General features: G+C 45.1%; 2 protein-coding genes across 4 annotated transcripts in view; one reads left to right on the forward strand and one right to left on the reverse strand.

Annotated features, from left to right (window-relative positions):
* CAPN10 (calpain 10) overlaps positions 1–7,541 on the forward strand; it is a 32,534-nt gene extending 24,993 nt beyond the window's left edge. For both annotated transcript variants that reach the window (XM_026721746.2, XM_087933653.1), the window contains exons 12-14: positions 1,768–1,973; positions 4,095–4,140; positions 6,639–7,541. In XM_026721746.2, coding sequence (XP_026577531.1) covers positions 1,768–1,973; positions 4,095–4,140; positions 6,639–6,668 — 282 coding nt within the window. In that variant the 3' untranslated portion in view covers positions 6,669–7,541. The remainder of the gene's footprint in view (positions 1–1,767; positions 1,974–4,094; positions 4,141–6,638) is intronic.
* A 3,402-nt stretch (positions 7,542–10,943) lies between these two features.
* LOC113450527 (cytochrome P450 2J2-like) overlaps positions 10,944–15,026 on the reverse strand; it is a 28,325-nt gene continuing 24,242 nt past the window's right edge. For both annotated transcript variants that reach the window (XM_087933654.1, XM_026721748.2), the window contains 2 exons: positions 14,415–14,556; positions 10,944–11,969 (listed from right to left, as the gene is read on the reverse strand). In XM_087933654.1, the coding sequence (XP_087789780.1) occupies positions 11,782–11,969; positions 14,415–14,556 (330 nt within the window). In that variant the 3' untranslated portion in view covers positions 10,944–11,781. The remainder of the gene's footprint in view (positions 11,970–14,414; positions 14,557–15,026) is intronic.

Below are 15,026 nucleotides of genomic sequence, written 5' to 3' on the forward strand. Positions count from 1 at the left end.
CTCCCAGAATTCCCCAGCCAACATGGCTCTGTTCGTCATCAAGAAGCGTCAGTTGCCACACCTCCAAATTTTGATCCCATCGCCATGGAGATGCTACAATGGCCTCAAGTGTGACAAACGCCCCTAAGCCATTTCGCGCAGGACCCTCATAACTAAATGAACTGTCCAAGGATTACCTGTAATTAGGAAACCGTCCCATAATCTGAGGTTGTAAGTGGATATTTCTACTGTAGCTCCTGTTCTCCACAGCATCCTTAATTTTTATCATTGTGATGACCCGGGGTGTGTCACAAAGGCAACACAGTCACATAAGTAAGAAAAATCTCTTTAATACTTCCAACTTTGCCCCCAATGTCCAGTTACCTTCGGCTGGAAAAAAAAAACTCTCCCAAGAACAGTCTTTAAATGAAAGAAATTCAGTCCGAAAACAAAGCACATATAAACTGTAAATAAAAATCCACACAAACACGTTGCAGCAATTAACTGGACAGCGCAGGATAAGGAATTGCAGACTTCCAAAGCCAACAAAACACACACAGTTGGGAAGAGGTCAGGAACCCAGATCAGCTTCAACCATAAAAGATAACACGATTTGCTTCCCACGAGTTGCTGTGCGCAAATGCCCTTTTAAAACAATGTGTTCCCAGCTGCAGCTAATGAAAGGAATCAGGGCCCTTTCCTCCCCCGTAGCATTGCTCCTTTCTCTGTTCCTCTCTGCATGCCCTAGGATGAAGAGGCGTGGGCCTGGGTCTTCCTCCAAACTCCCTCTCCCTTGTTCTATCTCTCCTTTGCTCTGCCCAGCCAGACTTCCATAGCCACTGGAGCCACACTCCCACTCCCTGTCAGCTGCTCAGCCTCCCCCTTGGAATCAGATTCCAAAAGGTGCATGACAATATTGGGAAACCATTGACTGCACTGTGCACTTTTGTCTGTCTGTGTATTCAGACATGACAATAGATCCTGTAACCTGTGATGATTTTCAAATCAACCTGCAAGCATGGCTTCACATCCTGATTGCCAGGAGCAGCTGTCATAAATATGAGTCAGTTGCCAAGCATCTGAATGTTGGTCATGTGACCACGGGGAGGCTGCAGCAGTCTAGGACTGTGATGGCGAACCTATGGCATGTGTGCCACAGGTGGCATGCAGAGCCATTTGTGCCGGCACACAATCCTCAGGCAAACTTACCTCACTGTGCATGCGCGTGCCTCAAATCAGCTGATTTTTCGACTTGTTTGAGGCCTTTTTTGGCCTCCCAGAGGCTTGAAAAAAGCCTCTGCAAGCTTTGCAGGGTGAATAATAGGCCCATTTTGTCATTTCCTGTAATAGTGGAAGTGATGAAACGGGCCTATTATTCGGCCTGCAAAGCTTGCAGAGGCTTTTTTCAAGCCTCTGGGAGGCCGAAAAAAGCCTCAACTCAGCTGAAAAATCAGCTGTGAGGCTCAGTGCAGGTAAGGGGAGGGGATTGCGCAAGCATGCGCAGGGGGCATGGGGGGGGCGCATGCATTGCCTTCTGGGTGCTAGCACGCAAGCACACGCACAATTTTTGGCACAGGAGCCCAAAAAGGTTTGCCACCACTGGTCTCGGAGATAATATATTAAATGAAGATAGTTCTATAATTATAATGTGATTATATATTTCTATATTTTATTATATTTATAACACAATTATAATTGTTACGGGTCACAATGATACAGTTAAAAGAGCTGTTGGATATCCAAAACATGCAATGTAATTATAGGGAAGACTTTGTTATTTCTTCTTAGGTTCCCAGTGACAACAACCACGTCAAAATGGCTTCCACAGCTTTCCTGCAATTGGAACCGGTTCTCAGTTGTGTGCCTCATTGCTACTCTCAGGAAATAAGTCAGGCATGTCGGCTGCCTGCAGGAAATTACGCCATTGTCCCATCAACATATTTGCCTGACACTGAGGGCAGCTTCACGGTGATTGTAGCAAGGAAGATAGACAGGTGAGGAGAAAATACTTCATAGCCACTCTTGTCGGGTTTTTTTTCCAAGTTGCCATAAGAAAGAGTGGGAGGGAGGAATGCTGAAGAAGGCAAATGAACTCAGAAGCACATTCCAAGCTTATCTCACAAAGATTGTAGCTGAGGCAACCGGGTATTCTGGGCACGGAAATATGTTCGGTTGGACAATCTGAGTACACTCAGAGAGGTGAGGGGAAACAGGTTCATAGGTGATTGTAAATGAGTTATCTCCGAGTCGGCTTCATACAGGTCATGCTAGAATGTCACTCCTAATAAATCCTTTGAAGTTTTTTGAAGTTTGGCTCGAGGCTCGTGATTTAATTAGGGCGATCGCTGGAATCTTGACACACACACAGCCGTCCAGCCTGCTTCAATCATATGTGGCAGTCTGGAGGAGAATTTAAGCAGATTTTAATTCCAATGTTTCTAGAGCACACCAAGTGTTGTTTTAAAGCAGGGGTGTCCAACCTTGGCAACTTTAAGACTTGTGGACTTCAACTCCCAGAATTCCTCAGTCAGCTTTGCTGGCAAGTCTTAAAGTTGCCAAGGTTGGACACCCCTATTTTAAAGCCATTCTAGATCGGAGTTAGTCAGCCTTGGAATCTTTAATGTGTATGGCCTTCAACTCCCAGAATTCCCCAGCCAACATGCAGATAGGCAAAAGATCCCATTGGATTCCAAGCCTGAATAGGAGATTGGGCCTGATGACCTCACTGGGCCTTTTGAACTATCAGCTGAGGTATTTGTCATAATCTCATCTGAAAGAAAGGAAAGGGGAAAGGAACAGAAGAAGAAAGGAAAGGAAAGAGGAGGAAGGGAAAGGAAAAGAAAGAGAAAAGGAGAAAGAGAAAGAAAGAAGAAAGGAAAGGAACAGAAGAAGAAAGGAAAGGAAAAAGGGAGGAGGCAGTGGAAAGGGATGGAGGAAAAGATATAGATACAGATTAACAGAGCTGGAAGGGACTTTGTAGGTCATCTAGTCCAACCCCCGCCCAAACAGGAGACCCTGCACCATTTTTGACAAATGGCAGTCCAGTCTCTTCTTGAAAGCCTCCAGGGATGAAGCTCCCACAACTTCTGAAGGCAACTTCTGTTCCATGGGTTGATTGTTCTCACTGTCAGAAAATTTCTCCTTATTTCTAGGTTGAATCTCTCCTTGATCAGTTTCCATCCATTATTCCTTGTCCGACCTTCGGGTGCTTTGGAGAATAGCTTGACCCCCTTCTCTCTGTGGCAGCCCCTCAAATATTGGAGCACTGCTATCATGTCTCCCTAGGTCCTTCTCTTCCCTAGACTAGCCAGGCCCAGTTCTTGCAACCGTTCTTCATATGTTTTAGTCTCCAGTCCCCTAATTATCTTTGTTGCTCTTCTCTACATTCTTTCCAGAGTCTCAACATCTTTTTTATAGTGTGGTGACCAAAACTGGATGCAGTATTCTAGGTGTGGCCATACTAAGGCTTTATAGAGTGGTATTAGTACTTCACTTGATCTTGATTGTATCCCCTCTGTTAATGCAATTTAGGATTGCATTTTTGGCTGCCACTGCACACTGCTGACTCATAGTTAGCTGGTTGTCCACTAAAATGGAAAGGAGGAGATGGAGGAAAGGAAGAGATGGAGGAAAGGGAGGGAGGGAGAGAAAGAACAAAGGAGAGGGAGGGAAGGAAAAAAGAGAGGGAGAGAAGGAAAGAAAGAAAGAGAGGGAGTCGAAGGATGGATGGTTGGATGCATGCATGGGAGGAAACAAGGAACGAAAGTGGATGGAGAAAGGAAGGAAGGGTGGATGGAGGGAAGGAAGGAAGGAAGAATAGAAGGAGGGAAGGAAAAGGAAGGAAGGAGAGGGAGGGAAGGAATACAGACCACAGGCAATGACATCCTAAGAGATCATCTTTGGTGCTCCTAAAACATCGCCACTTCCTGCATTTGATTTCGGAACATGGGAGATTTTACGCAGCGTTCTGTTGTATGGTGATCCGAGGTTATTTTTCTGCTGCTAATAATGGAGAAAAAGATGGAAGCTCCGAGGAAGTTTTCCAGGGAAGCCCGTGAAAGGGGCCCTTCTGCACTTTGCTCTCTTCTAATAAGGTTGTGTTTGCTTTCCTGCAGGAAGAGCATTTGGAGCAAGGAGACTTTGGGACAAAGGCTGCAAGAGGTGAGCTCTTTCTTTGTTTGGGATTTGGCAACGTACGGTTCCACTCAGTCCATTCTGTCCCTCCAAAGAAAACAGCACAGCAATAAGTAACCCAAAAAGTCATTGACCAAGGAGAAAAACTGAAAAACAGCCAAGATCAGAGGTCTGAAGACATACTCAGTCATCCAGGTCATTCTTGTCCCAAAGGTGCTTTTTCATGACCTGGGTGACTGAGAATCTCTACAGACTTTTAGCTATACATTTTGGGATGAACACCCTTTGAACGGTGTGGAATGGATTTCCAGAGGAAAAAAATGGCAGACTACAGGAACTATTTGCACCACTCGGGTGATCCTGAGCAGTGGCCCCCAACCTTTTTTGTGCTATGGCCCGGTACCGGCATTGCAAAATGATCCGCGGCCCGGTACCGGCATCAGCACGCATGACAAGGCAAGGCGAGCCGAGTGACCAGCCAGCCAGCCGTCCCCCGCTTCTCCCCGCCACCTTCAACTCCTCCTTTGTACCTTTGTCAATGGGCTTCGCTTCGGGACGGCTTCGGGATGGTCGCTCGGCTCGCCTTGCCTTGGGTGCTGAAAGAATCCTCGCACCTTAGTTTCGTTCAAAGCCTGCCCTCCTTCGATGAAACTAAGGCGCGAGGATTCCTTCAGGACCCAAACGCCGCTTTCCAACTGGAAAAGCTCACCCAGAAGCACTTTCTCGTCAAACAAGATGGCGGCGCCCAGCAAACCGGCGGCCCGGTAGGAAATGTTCCACAGACGGGTACCGGTCCGCGGCCCAGTGGTTGGGGACCCCTGATCCTGAGGACACAGATAAACCTCCAAGTGTCCTCAGTGACTATCTAAAAAGATGCAAATGACCATTCCCCACCATCCTGTCAGAGCTGAAGAAGCTCCTTGGATGAGAAGCAAAATATCTTCAAAAGAAAAAAACAAGAAAGTCCAATTGCCTCCTGAAAAAAAACAAACACCTGTGGGACAACCATGGCCTGGATGATTGAGAATCTCTGCAGCAAGGGTGTCAAACTCACATCGTCACGTGACGTACTGGGACTTTTTTCCTCCCTTCATTAAACCAGGGGTGGAGCTGGCCAGCACGTAACTCATCCGGCCTGCAGGCCAGGAGTTTGACAGCCCTGCTCAACAGACTTTTAGCTATGCAGTTTTGGATGAACACTCTTCAAATGGTGTGGGAGTAGGAATAAGGATTTCCAGAGGAAAAATTGCAGCCTACATGAACCATTTGATCCTGAGGACACAGATAAACCTCCAAGTGGCCTCAAAGACCCTCTAAAACCGTGGTCCCCAACCTTTTTTGGACCAGGGACCAGTTTCACGATTATTCATTCTTTGCGGCCCAGTACAAAATGATCCACAGACCAGTACCGGCAAGGTGGGCGTGGCCTGCATCATGTGATACATCCATCCTGTGGGCTGCCAGTTTGACAGGCCTAAGTTAGAGGAATGCCTGTGACTTGCAGCCAGTTTTTCTAGCAGAAGTAAATTGAATGACTTCCCAGCCCCAGTTTCTCTTTCATGCTGGCTGAGGAATTCTGGGAGCTGAAGTCCACAAGTGTGAAAGTTGAGAAATGCTGATCTCAATTAAGAGATTAAAATCTACACTAAATATCCTCCTGCATTCCAATTGGATCCACTGCTAAAACCTTCAATGAGTCTTTTCTCTAATTAGCAAATACAGGTAGTCCTCAACTTACAACCATTCATTTAGTCACCTTTTGAAGTTACAATGGCACTGAAAAAAGTGACTTATAGTCAGGGGTGGGATTCAAAAATCCCAACAACCAGTTCTCTGCCTAGTTGCATGGTCAGCGTGGCCTATCGGAACTTCCAGGAGGGCAGTTTTTCACTTTCCCCAGAGTCCGGAGGCTTCCCTCGGGCCTCTGGGAGGGTGAAAACGGGCTTTCCTAGGCTCTGGAGGCCCTCCAGAAGCCAGAAACAGGCCCATTTCCGGACTTCCAGAACTTCTTGGAAGGTCGGTTTTCACACACACACACTCCGAGCCTCCACAGGGACCCTGCACTTACCTGCATCCAAAACAGGCTGCGTAGAGACTCCTGGGAGGGGAGGGGCAAGGTGGGCGAGGTAAATTTAACTGCTTACGGTCATTTTTCACACTTACCTTGCAGCCTCCCTGTGGCCATGTGATTAAAATTTGGGTGATTTGCTTTACGGCTGCAATGATTTGTTTAACAACTGTGGGAAACCGGTCATAAAATGGGGCACGACTCACGAACAACTGCCTTTGTAGGCAGTGGAAATTTTGGCCTCAGTTGTGATTGTAAGTTGAGAACTATCTGTCTATCGTGAAGAATTCATTTGTTTCTCATTTTTCTTGGACGAGTTTCTCCAGCTTCTGTGTCCAAATTCCTGTTCTGTAGAAACAACATCCTGAAGCCGATAACCTATTTTCTCTTTGCTTTTTGACTTATCCAAGTTGTTTCTTTCTAATCTCTTCCTTTCCCATCCTCTTGGTTTCTGCAGGTCTCTTTCAAGGCTGTGATGAAAATGTAATTTTGGATCAATGCTTTTGCTGCAGGAAGACATAACGGAGACCTTTAAGACCTTTAAGCCAAATTATTTTTAATTTAAATTGAAATCATTCCAAATGTAGGTTGGATTTCTCAGCTTGTTGGGTTAGAGGAACATCTGTGACTTTTAACCAACTTTTCTGTAGAAACAAACTTAAGTGACATCCCAGCTTAAGTTTCCCTCCCATTTTTTAAAATTTATTTATTTAAAATACACATCGGAACTTCAACTGATGTTGAAATTTGTTCTCTGGTTTTGCCAGCATCTCTATTCCTTTCTTTTCTCATTCCGTCCACCACTAAATCTTGATGAAAATTTATGTACATGTGATGGTGTTCAAATTGGTTTTGGGTCCATGGCAATAATATTCTCTTGGTGTGGTGTGCGTGCTTGTATTTCCATAGCGTTCGGCACTTCTGCAGAAAGATAAGTTTGCCAACGAAAATTTGAAGGAATGGTGGCAGAAAAAGAAGAGGAGGTTGTAACATTTCAGAAAGTTTGAAGCAGCAAAAAGTTGGAATATGCAACAATTGGAACTTTGGCCGTCCAAAAGTTTTTGAATTTGAACTATTCCAATTTTTACTCCCTGGCCTCATCTTGAGTTGAAAAACGAGACATTTTGATTATTGATGGAAGTGTTTTGGGCTCAAAACTGAGGGAGTTTTGAACGTGAATCAAAGATGTTTTGTGCTTGGAAATATTCCCGAAATGATCAAGATGCTCTTTCGAAACTCAAGTCGGCCATTTTGTGTTCAAAGAGAGACATTTTACAATGAATGGGTTTTGCACACCACCAGTGCTGGGTTCTTCTGTTCCATAGGACTCAAGAGCAATAAAACTAGGGCATAAATTTGATTTTCAGTGTTTCTGTGGCTTATGAACATCAGTGTCTGCATGACGTGGTCAAAACAGGGTAAGTGAATTTGTGAATTCTGTAGTGTACATAAATGACATCATTTATCAAAAATGTCAGTTGGGTTATTTGCACAAGACATTGTTATGGCTTGTGCTGGACTCTATCACATGATAGGTCTGCTCTAAACCAGGTTTCAGGCCTGTGTAAACCTGGTTTAGGCCAGCCCAGAAATCCTAGCTCTCCAGATACTTCTGAACTAGCACACTGTTTCTCCACTGTGGATTCGTTTGTCGTTTTATATTGCAGTTTTCCTCTTGGGTATAACCCGTACTGTAGTTTAAACCAATGGTGGGGGAAGCGTGGACTCTTTATGACTTGTGGACTTCAACTCCCAGAATTCCTGAGTCAGCTGGCTCAGGAATTCTGGGACTTGTAGTTCACAAGTCATAAAGGAGTCATGCTTCCCCAACCACTGTTCTAAACAAACATCCCTCAACATTGATATTTAACTCTTCATGAGGTGTTGTCGAGCAGCACACGGAGCATCTTAAATTCCCCACAAGAGCATGACCGAAGCGGGAGAAAGCATGGCAAATCAGCAGAGAAGAGATCTATACCACGAAATCTCCCTGGTTCTCTGTCCCCTGCTCAACTTTTAATTTTTTATTTATTTATTTATTTATTGTGAAATTTATTTGCCGCCTACCCCTTGTCAAACGCTAAATGTTTGGATGTTCCCCAAGAAAAAGATGGCACAGAAATGAATTGAATTGATGGCTGTTGGAAGAAAAGAGTTATTAATGGGTTTCTTTAGGACCTCACCAAATTGAAGATGGGCGGACTCCAACTCCCAGAATTCCCCAGCCAACAAGTGGGATTCTGGGAGTTGGAGTCCAACTGTCTTCAAGTTGCCAAAGTTGCGAAACATTTCATCTCCATTTTCTTCACCTTTTGTTTCTTCACTCTTTTTCCTTATTTTTGTTATTTAAAGTTCATCTCTTCATTTCCTTCACCTTTCATCAGCCCAACATTTCCCTTATTTTTGTTATTTAAATTTCATCTCTCCATTTCCTCCCCCTTTCCTTTCATCAGTCCAACTTTCCCTTATTTTTGTTATTTAACTTTCATCTCTCCATTTCCTTTCTTCAGTCCAACCTTTTCCTCATTTTTATTACTTAAAGAGAGCCACATTTGCTTGTCAAAGAACATCTGGGGAAAAAATGCTGTCCATTTCCCATCCCTGCCAAAATATATGGTCCCATTTTCCCCTTTATTATCTATGTAATTGAGACCGTGGCAGAGTTAAAATACAACCATTCAGGGAAGCGATTTGTGGAAAAGATTATACTCAGTGCAGTGGCAAAGATCTTTTATGGCGTTTCTGTCAGAAGACAAAGATCCTGAGGGTTGGAAATATCTTATAAAAGCAATAGGAAAAAAATGCAATTTCAGGCAAAATATAAATCCAGATGATTATTTTTGCTATTCCAACTTTCCTTCCAATAGCTCACACAGTATTCATTTCATTTCCTTAAGTATCCTTGGAGAGCATTTTTTTTTTAAAATTAAGATTCTGAAAAACTGTATTTTTGTTTCATTTGGTTTTTAAATAAGTGAGGTGGTGTTGAAATGTCTTTTGAAATAAAAAAAAATTAAAAATGTGGACTAGCAATATGAAAAAAACCAAGGGGTTGTGAATTGTTTTTCTTTTTTAATTGTCTGATTTCCGATATTAATTGGGAACATTGGCATGGCAAGTTGATAACATTTAGAGCAGAAAGTATAACAGACGGGAAGGGACCATAGAGGTCAGTTAGTCTAACCCCCTGCTCAAGCATGAGATCCTATACCGTTCCAGACAAATGGCTGCCCAATCTCTTCTCAAAAACCGCCGGTGATGAAGCACCCACAGCTTCTGGAGGCAAGTTGTTCTACTGGTTTACTGTTCTCACTGTCATGAAATTTCTTCGTTCCAGCTTGCTTCTCTCCTTGATTACTTTTCATCCGTTGCTTCTTGTCCTGCCTTCTGGTGCCTTGGAAAATAATTGACCCCCTCCTCTTCTTTGTGGCAGCCCCCCAAACAGTGGTGGGATTCAAAAAATTCTTTTACTAACGATTCTGTGGGCGTGGCTCGGTGGGCGTGGCGTGCTTTGATGGGTGTGGCAGAGGAAGGTTACCGCAAAATCCCCATTCTCTCTCCACCCCGCTAACCTGCTTTCCAGCTCTGTTCTCTTGTGCAGGGCAACCAAAGAAGCCCCAGCCGATCAGCTAGGACTCGGGAGGCCGGAGAATAGTTGGGGGCGGGGCCAGTCAGAAGTGGGATTTGCCGGTTCTCCGAACGACTCAAAATTTCTGCTACTGGTTCTCCAGAACTGGTCAGAACCTGCTGAAGACCACCTCTGCCCCAAACATTGGAAGATTGTTATCATGTCACCCTTAGTCCTTCTTTTCATTAAACTAGACATACCTAGACCTTAGGCAATTCACTGTCTTTCGACTTAGCCAGTGTTCTGTCCGTAAATTGGTAAGTTGTACTGTTGTGATTAGGTTGCGGTCAAAAAAAATTATGTCAAGACGATGTCCACAATGGTACATTCGAAACTCTGTTGTGACCCGCATAAAAGTGTAGCCGTCTTCCTGACCTTTTTTTATAAGCACAACCTGCAGATGTGTCCGGTCAAATTAAACGATTTCAAAGAATGAAAAGGAAGTAGAAGAAGGCATTATTATAATGACAGGGGTGCCAGAGAAGCTGCTGCTGCTGAAAAAAAAAAACAGGTTGCTATGCAGTGGTGGGATTCAATTTTTTTTTACTACCGGTTCTGTGGGCATGGCTTGGCGGGCGTGTGGCTTGGTGGGCGTGGCAGGGGAAGGATACTGCAAAATCCCCCTTCCCTCCCCACTCCGCTAACCTCCTTTCAGAGCAACACAACAAGACTCAGCCGATCAACTGGGACTCGGGAGGCAGAGAATAGATGGGGTTGGCAGGGACAGACAGTGTTGGGATATGCCGGTTCTCCAAACTACTCAAAATTTCCGCTACCGGTTCTCCAGAACTGGTCGGAACTGCTGAATATCACCTCCGCATCTGGCCATGTCCTGATCTGCCCTGCTTTGTACAGGGAATTTGTGCTGGGGTGTCGGAAGCAGAGGTGGTATTCAGCTGGTTCCGCTACCGGTTCTCCAGAACTGGTCAGAACTTGCCTCTGTTGCTATGCCTATTCACACACACATACACACACAGTTTAATTACTTAATGCATCCATTATCTGGATTTACACACTACTTGGAGTCCTTGAAGTAGTGAGTAGTGAAACAAGTGGGTTTCCACCACGCTTGGCTCCACCCAAAATCAACCAATGTTGCTACTGATCGAATTTAGCATCTCGTGTGAATGCAGATCAGAATGAAACACTGAGCATTTATTAAGCAGTGTAGTCAGGGAAGCAGGACCCAAAAGCAGGCACACACCAGAAATAAACATACAATATTGTTTCTACAATACAGCATAGAATAACCGAGCTGAAAGGGACCCTGGAGCTTGGACCTCTTCCAGTCCAGTGATCGCCAACCAGTGGGCCAGATACCACTGATGGTCCGCGAGAAAATTTTGGTGGTCCGCAGAGAAATGTCACCCCCAAAGCACCCCCCAAAAGCAATTAATCCAGGCTGCGCGGGAACACAAGGCTGCACCACCCACATGGCCTGTGGGAACACAAGGCTTGCATCACTTGCATTGCCAACAACATGTAGTGAGGGGAAGAGGGAAATGGCGGAGTGGGGAACGTGCCCCACACGCCTCGCCTGCCCACTGGGCTGCTTCTTTCCGCTTCTGCTTTTGGCTGCATGCAAGGAAAGCAGCAAAAGTCTTTCTCTCCCCCAAACTTCTCCAGAAATGAGTCTCTGGGACCCTGCAAGGCCTCCTGCTCCAAGACGCTGTGCCGACGCAACACGCCTCACAAAGACTTATTTCTGGTGGAGTTTGGGGGAGAGAAAGAAAGACTTCTGCAGCTTCTGCTGCTTTCCTTGCATGAAGCCAAAAGTCAGTCAGTCAGTCAGTCAGACTCTCCCCCCTCCCCCCCTCCGAGAACGGAGCTGGAGACAGTATGCATTTCAAAGACAAACAAGATGGACAAAGATGGTTCAGGAAGGTTAAGGGCATCTACACTTAAGTTAGAAGACATGAAATGGTTCAAAAAAATCTTGCTCCCATCAACTCTTGCTGGAGGGAAAGTGGCATTAGGCAGCTTCGCGGGGAAAAGCACAGAGGTTATACGGGAGAGGCTGGCGGATTGACCCTGTGATTTCCTCAAAGCTGACCTCTTCTGCTTCGGGTGGGAGCTGGTACTTGAACGAACGGAGAAGGTTGGTGAAGAAAATGAAGAGCTCAATTCTGGCCAAGGACTCCCCCACGCAGGCACGTCGCCCTACAAGAGAAACAGTTTAAGGGAGGGGTTTTTTTTTTTTTTAAATATATAACTTTTATTTTATTTTTACAAACGCTCTTATCTTCCAGTTTAAACAGTGTGTCATCTGGGTACATCATGTATCGCAGTTTAAAATAAGAATGCAATTATGGTTGTTATGGTAAGGAATTTGTATCAGTCATAAATATTATTGCGCGAGATGTTTGTACCAAGGGAGGGTTTGAAAACAAAAGGATGCACGTTTCAAGTGGACTCCTGCTCTACCCAAATATTTGCCGCCTTACATAGCAACATCATCACCAAGGAATAATGACTGTGAATTAAGAATGGCCACCTTACATGAGGGAACAATTAGTAACTTAAAATGGTAGCTGGATCTCCCTCCCTGCCTCTCTCTCTCTTCTTTCTATCTATCTGTCTGTCATCTATCATCTATCTGTCTGTCTATCATCTATCATTCATTTTCAGATCAGATAATCAGAGTTGGAAGGGACCTTGTAGATCATCTAGTCCAACCCCCCGCCCAAGCGGGAGACTACACCATTTCTGACAGACGGCAGTCCAATCTTTTCTTGAAAGTCTCAAGTGATGGAGCTCCCACAACTTCTGAGGGCAAGCTGTTCCATTGGTTGATTGTTCTCACTGTCAGAATTGTTCTCATTTTCCTTTCCTTTATTCCTTCGCTTTCCTTTCCTTTCCTTTCCTTTCCTTTCCTTTCCTTTCCTTTCCTTTCCTTTCCTTTCCTTTCCTTTCCTTTCCTTTCCTTCCCTTCCCTTCCCTTCCCTTCCTTCCCTTCCCTTCCCTTCCCTTCCCTTCCCTTCCCTTCCCTTCCCTTCCCTTCCCTTCCTTTCCTTTCCTTTCCTTTCCTTTCCTTTCTTTCTTTTGTCAGGGCTCCAAGAATCCACCCCCATTCGAATCATGAGTGTCTAGCTGCATCTCTCAGAGTTTTTTTAAAAAATCATTTATTAGGAGTCAATTTATAGGCGTTACCTGGGTGCAGCCAACACTGAGACACATCATTCATCTCACCCTTGACCCTAGTCTTCCCCACCCCCTGGATGTATATTCTCCAATGGAACACATCCATAGCCAAGAGTCATCAATCATGCTCTCCAGTAATAATCTTGCACGCCAGAAGCTTTGGCTGCCTAGCAATTATCTAAGGTATGCATTACCCCCCTCACTCCCTTTCTACTGACAACTCTAAAAGACGAGAAATATTTTTGAGTTGACTTTCTTTTTTTCTCTTTTCCTTCCTTCCTTCCTTCCTTCCTTCCTTCCTTCCTTCCTTCCTTCCTTCCTTCCTTCCTTCCTTCCTTTCTCACCTACAGTATTTATTTGTAGTCCTTGACTTGCAACCATTCCTTTTGTGATGACCCAGAGTGTACACAAACGTAACAAAATCCAAAATGTAAATAAATGTTCTTTAATGCCTCCAACTTGTCCCCACTGTTCAATAATTCTCAGTTGGAGATTAAACTTATTCAAAAATAGCCTTCAAAAGAAAGCAATACAGTCCGAACTTAATGAGCAGATAGAGGTGAAATAAAAACCTAAAACAAACTACAATGAAGGAAATTCCACAACGGACCCGCTTAAGTAATTACCAACTTCAAGGAGATAACAAGGCACCGTCTCCCCAGCTACAACCAATGAGGGTGATCATGACCACTTCCTCTCTCATAAGCCAAGTTTATTTCCTTCTCCATTCCTCCCTGCATGTCCTAGGATGAAGAGGGAGTGGGCCTGGGTCCTCCTCTGACTGCCTAGCCGGCCTCTCCCTTCCCCAGCCTCCTCCACAACCTCCGGAGCCACACCTTCACTTCCTGTCGGCTGTTCCTCCTCCCTCGGAGTCCAACTCTAATAAGGGCATGACACCTTTAGTGATCATTCAAAGTTAACAATGTCACAGGAAAAAAGTGATCGATGACTGTTTTTCACATGACTGTTGCCGTATCTCCATGGGCACATGATCAAAATTCAGACGCTTGGCAACTGATTCAAATTTATGACGGTTGTAGTCTCCCAGGTCATGTGACTTTCTGATAAGCAAAGTCAATGGAGAAGCCAGATTCACTTAGCAACCGGGCTATTAACTTAAACTTGGTAGTGATTTACTCCACTACTGTGGCAAGAAAAGTCATAAAATGGGTCCAAAACCTCACTTCACAACTGTATTGCTTAATGACAGAAATTTGGGGTTCAATTTTTTTTTTGCTTTGAAAGTCAAGGAGTAGCTGTATTTCTCATTCTTGGCAAACTTGAAGAAGTGTGGACTTCAAGTCCCAGAATTCTCCAGCCAACATGCAGCCTGGGGAATTCTGGGGTTTGAACTCCACACTTCTTCAAACAGGCAAGGTTGAGAGAAACGCTGCTCTACGGGTTTCTAAAAGCCGATTCAGGCCAGGTTCTGGAAAGAAGGTTCCTACTGATCCATTCATTTACCTGTTCCGAATGGCAAGTAAGCTTCATTGTTCACAAAATTGCCTTCAAAATCAAGGAAATGTTCTGGATTGAATTTCCAAGGGGTTTTCCAGTGCTCTGGGTCATACAGCACAGAATGAGCATTGGGCAGCAGAAGAGTTCCCTGGAAGTGGAAAAACAAAAAGCAAAGGAAATTATGACGGGGATGGGCTGCTCCCAGTTTGCTCCAGTTTGGGCAAACTGGTATTTTAATTGTTTAATTGCTGGTTCGGTGAACCGAAAAATCCCACCCCTGACTGGCCCCACCGACCCCAACCCTTTGCTCCCAGGAGTCTCCATGCGGCCCATTTCGGATCCCAGGTAAGTACAGGGTCTGCACGGAGGCTTGGGCAGGGCGAAAAATGGGCCTCCTGGAAGTGGGCCCGTTTCCAGCCTCCAGAGGACCTCCGGAGCCCGGGGAGCCCATTTTCACCCTCCCAGAGGCTCAAGGAAAGCCTCCGGAGTCCTGGGAGGGTGAAAACGCCCCCCTGCCATGGTGCAGGAGGCTGACTAGGCCACGCCCTCTATGGCCATGCCCACCCAGCAACTGGGTATTGAGCTTCAGCTCGGAGCTCGCCAAACTGACCAAGAAGC

The sequence above is a fragment of the Pseudonaja textilis genome, chromosome 4, assembly GCF_049901715.1.
Source record: "Pseudonaja textilis isolate UNSWEBS1 chromosome 4, rPseTex1.2, whole genome shotgun sequence".
Lineage (NCBI taxonomy): Eukaryota > Metazoa > Chordata > Lepidosauria > Squamata > Elapidae > Pseudonaja > Pseudonaja textilis.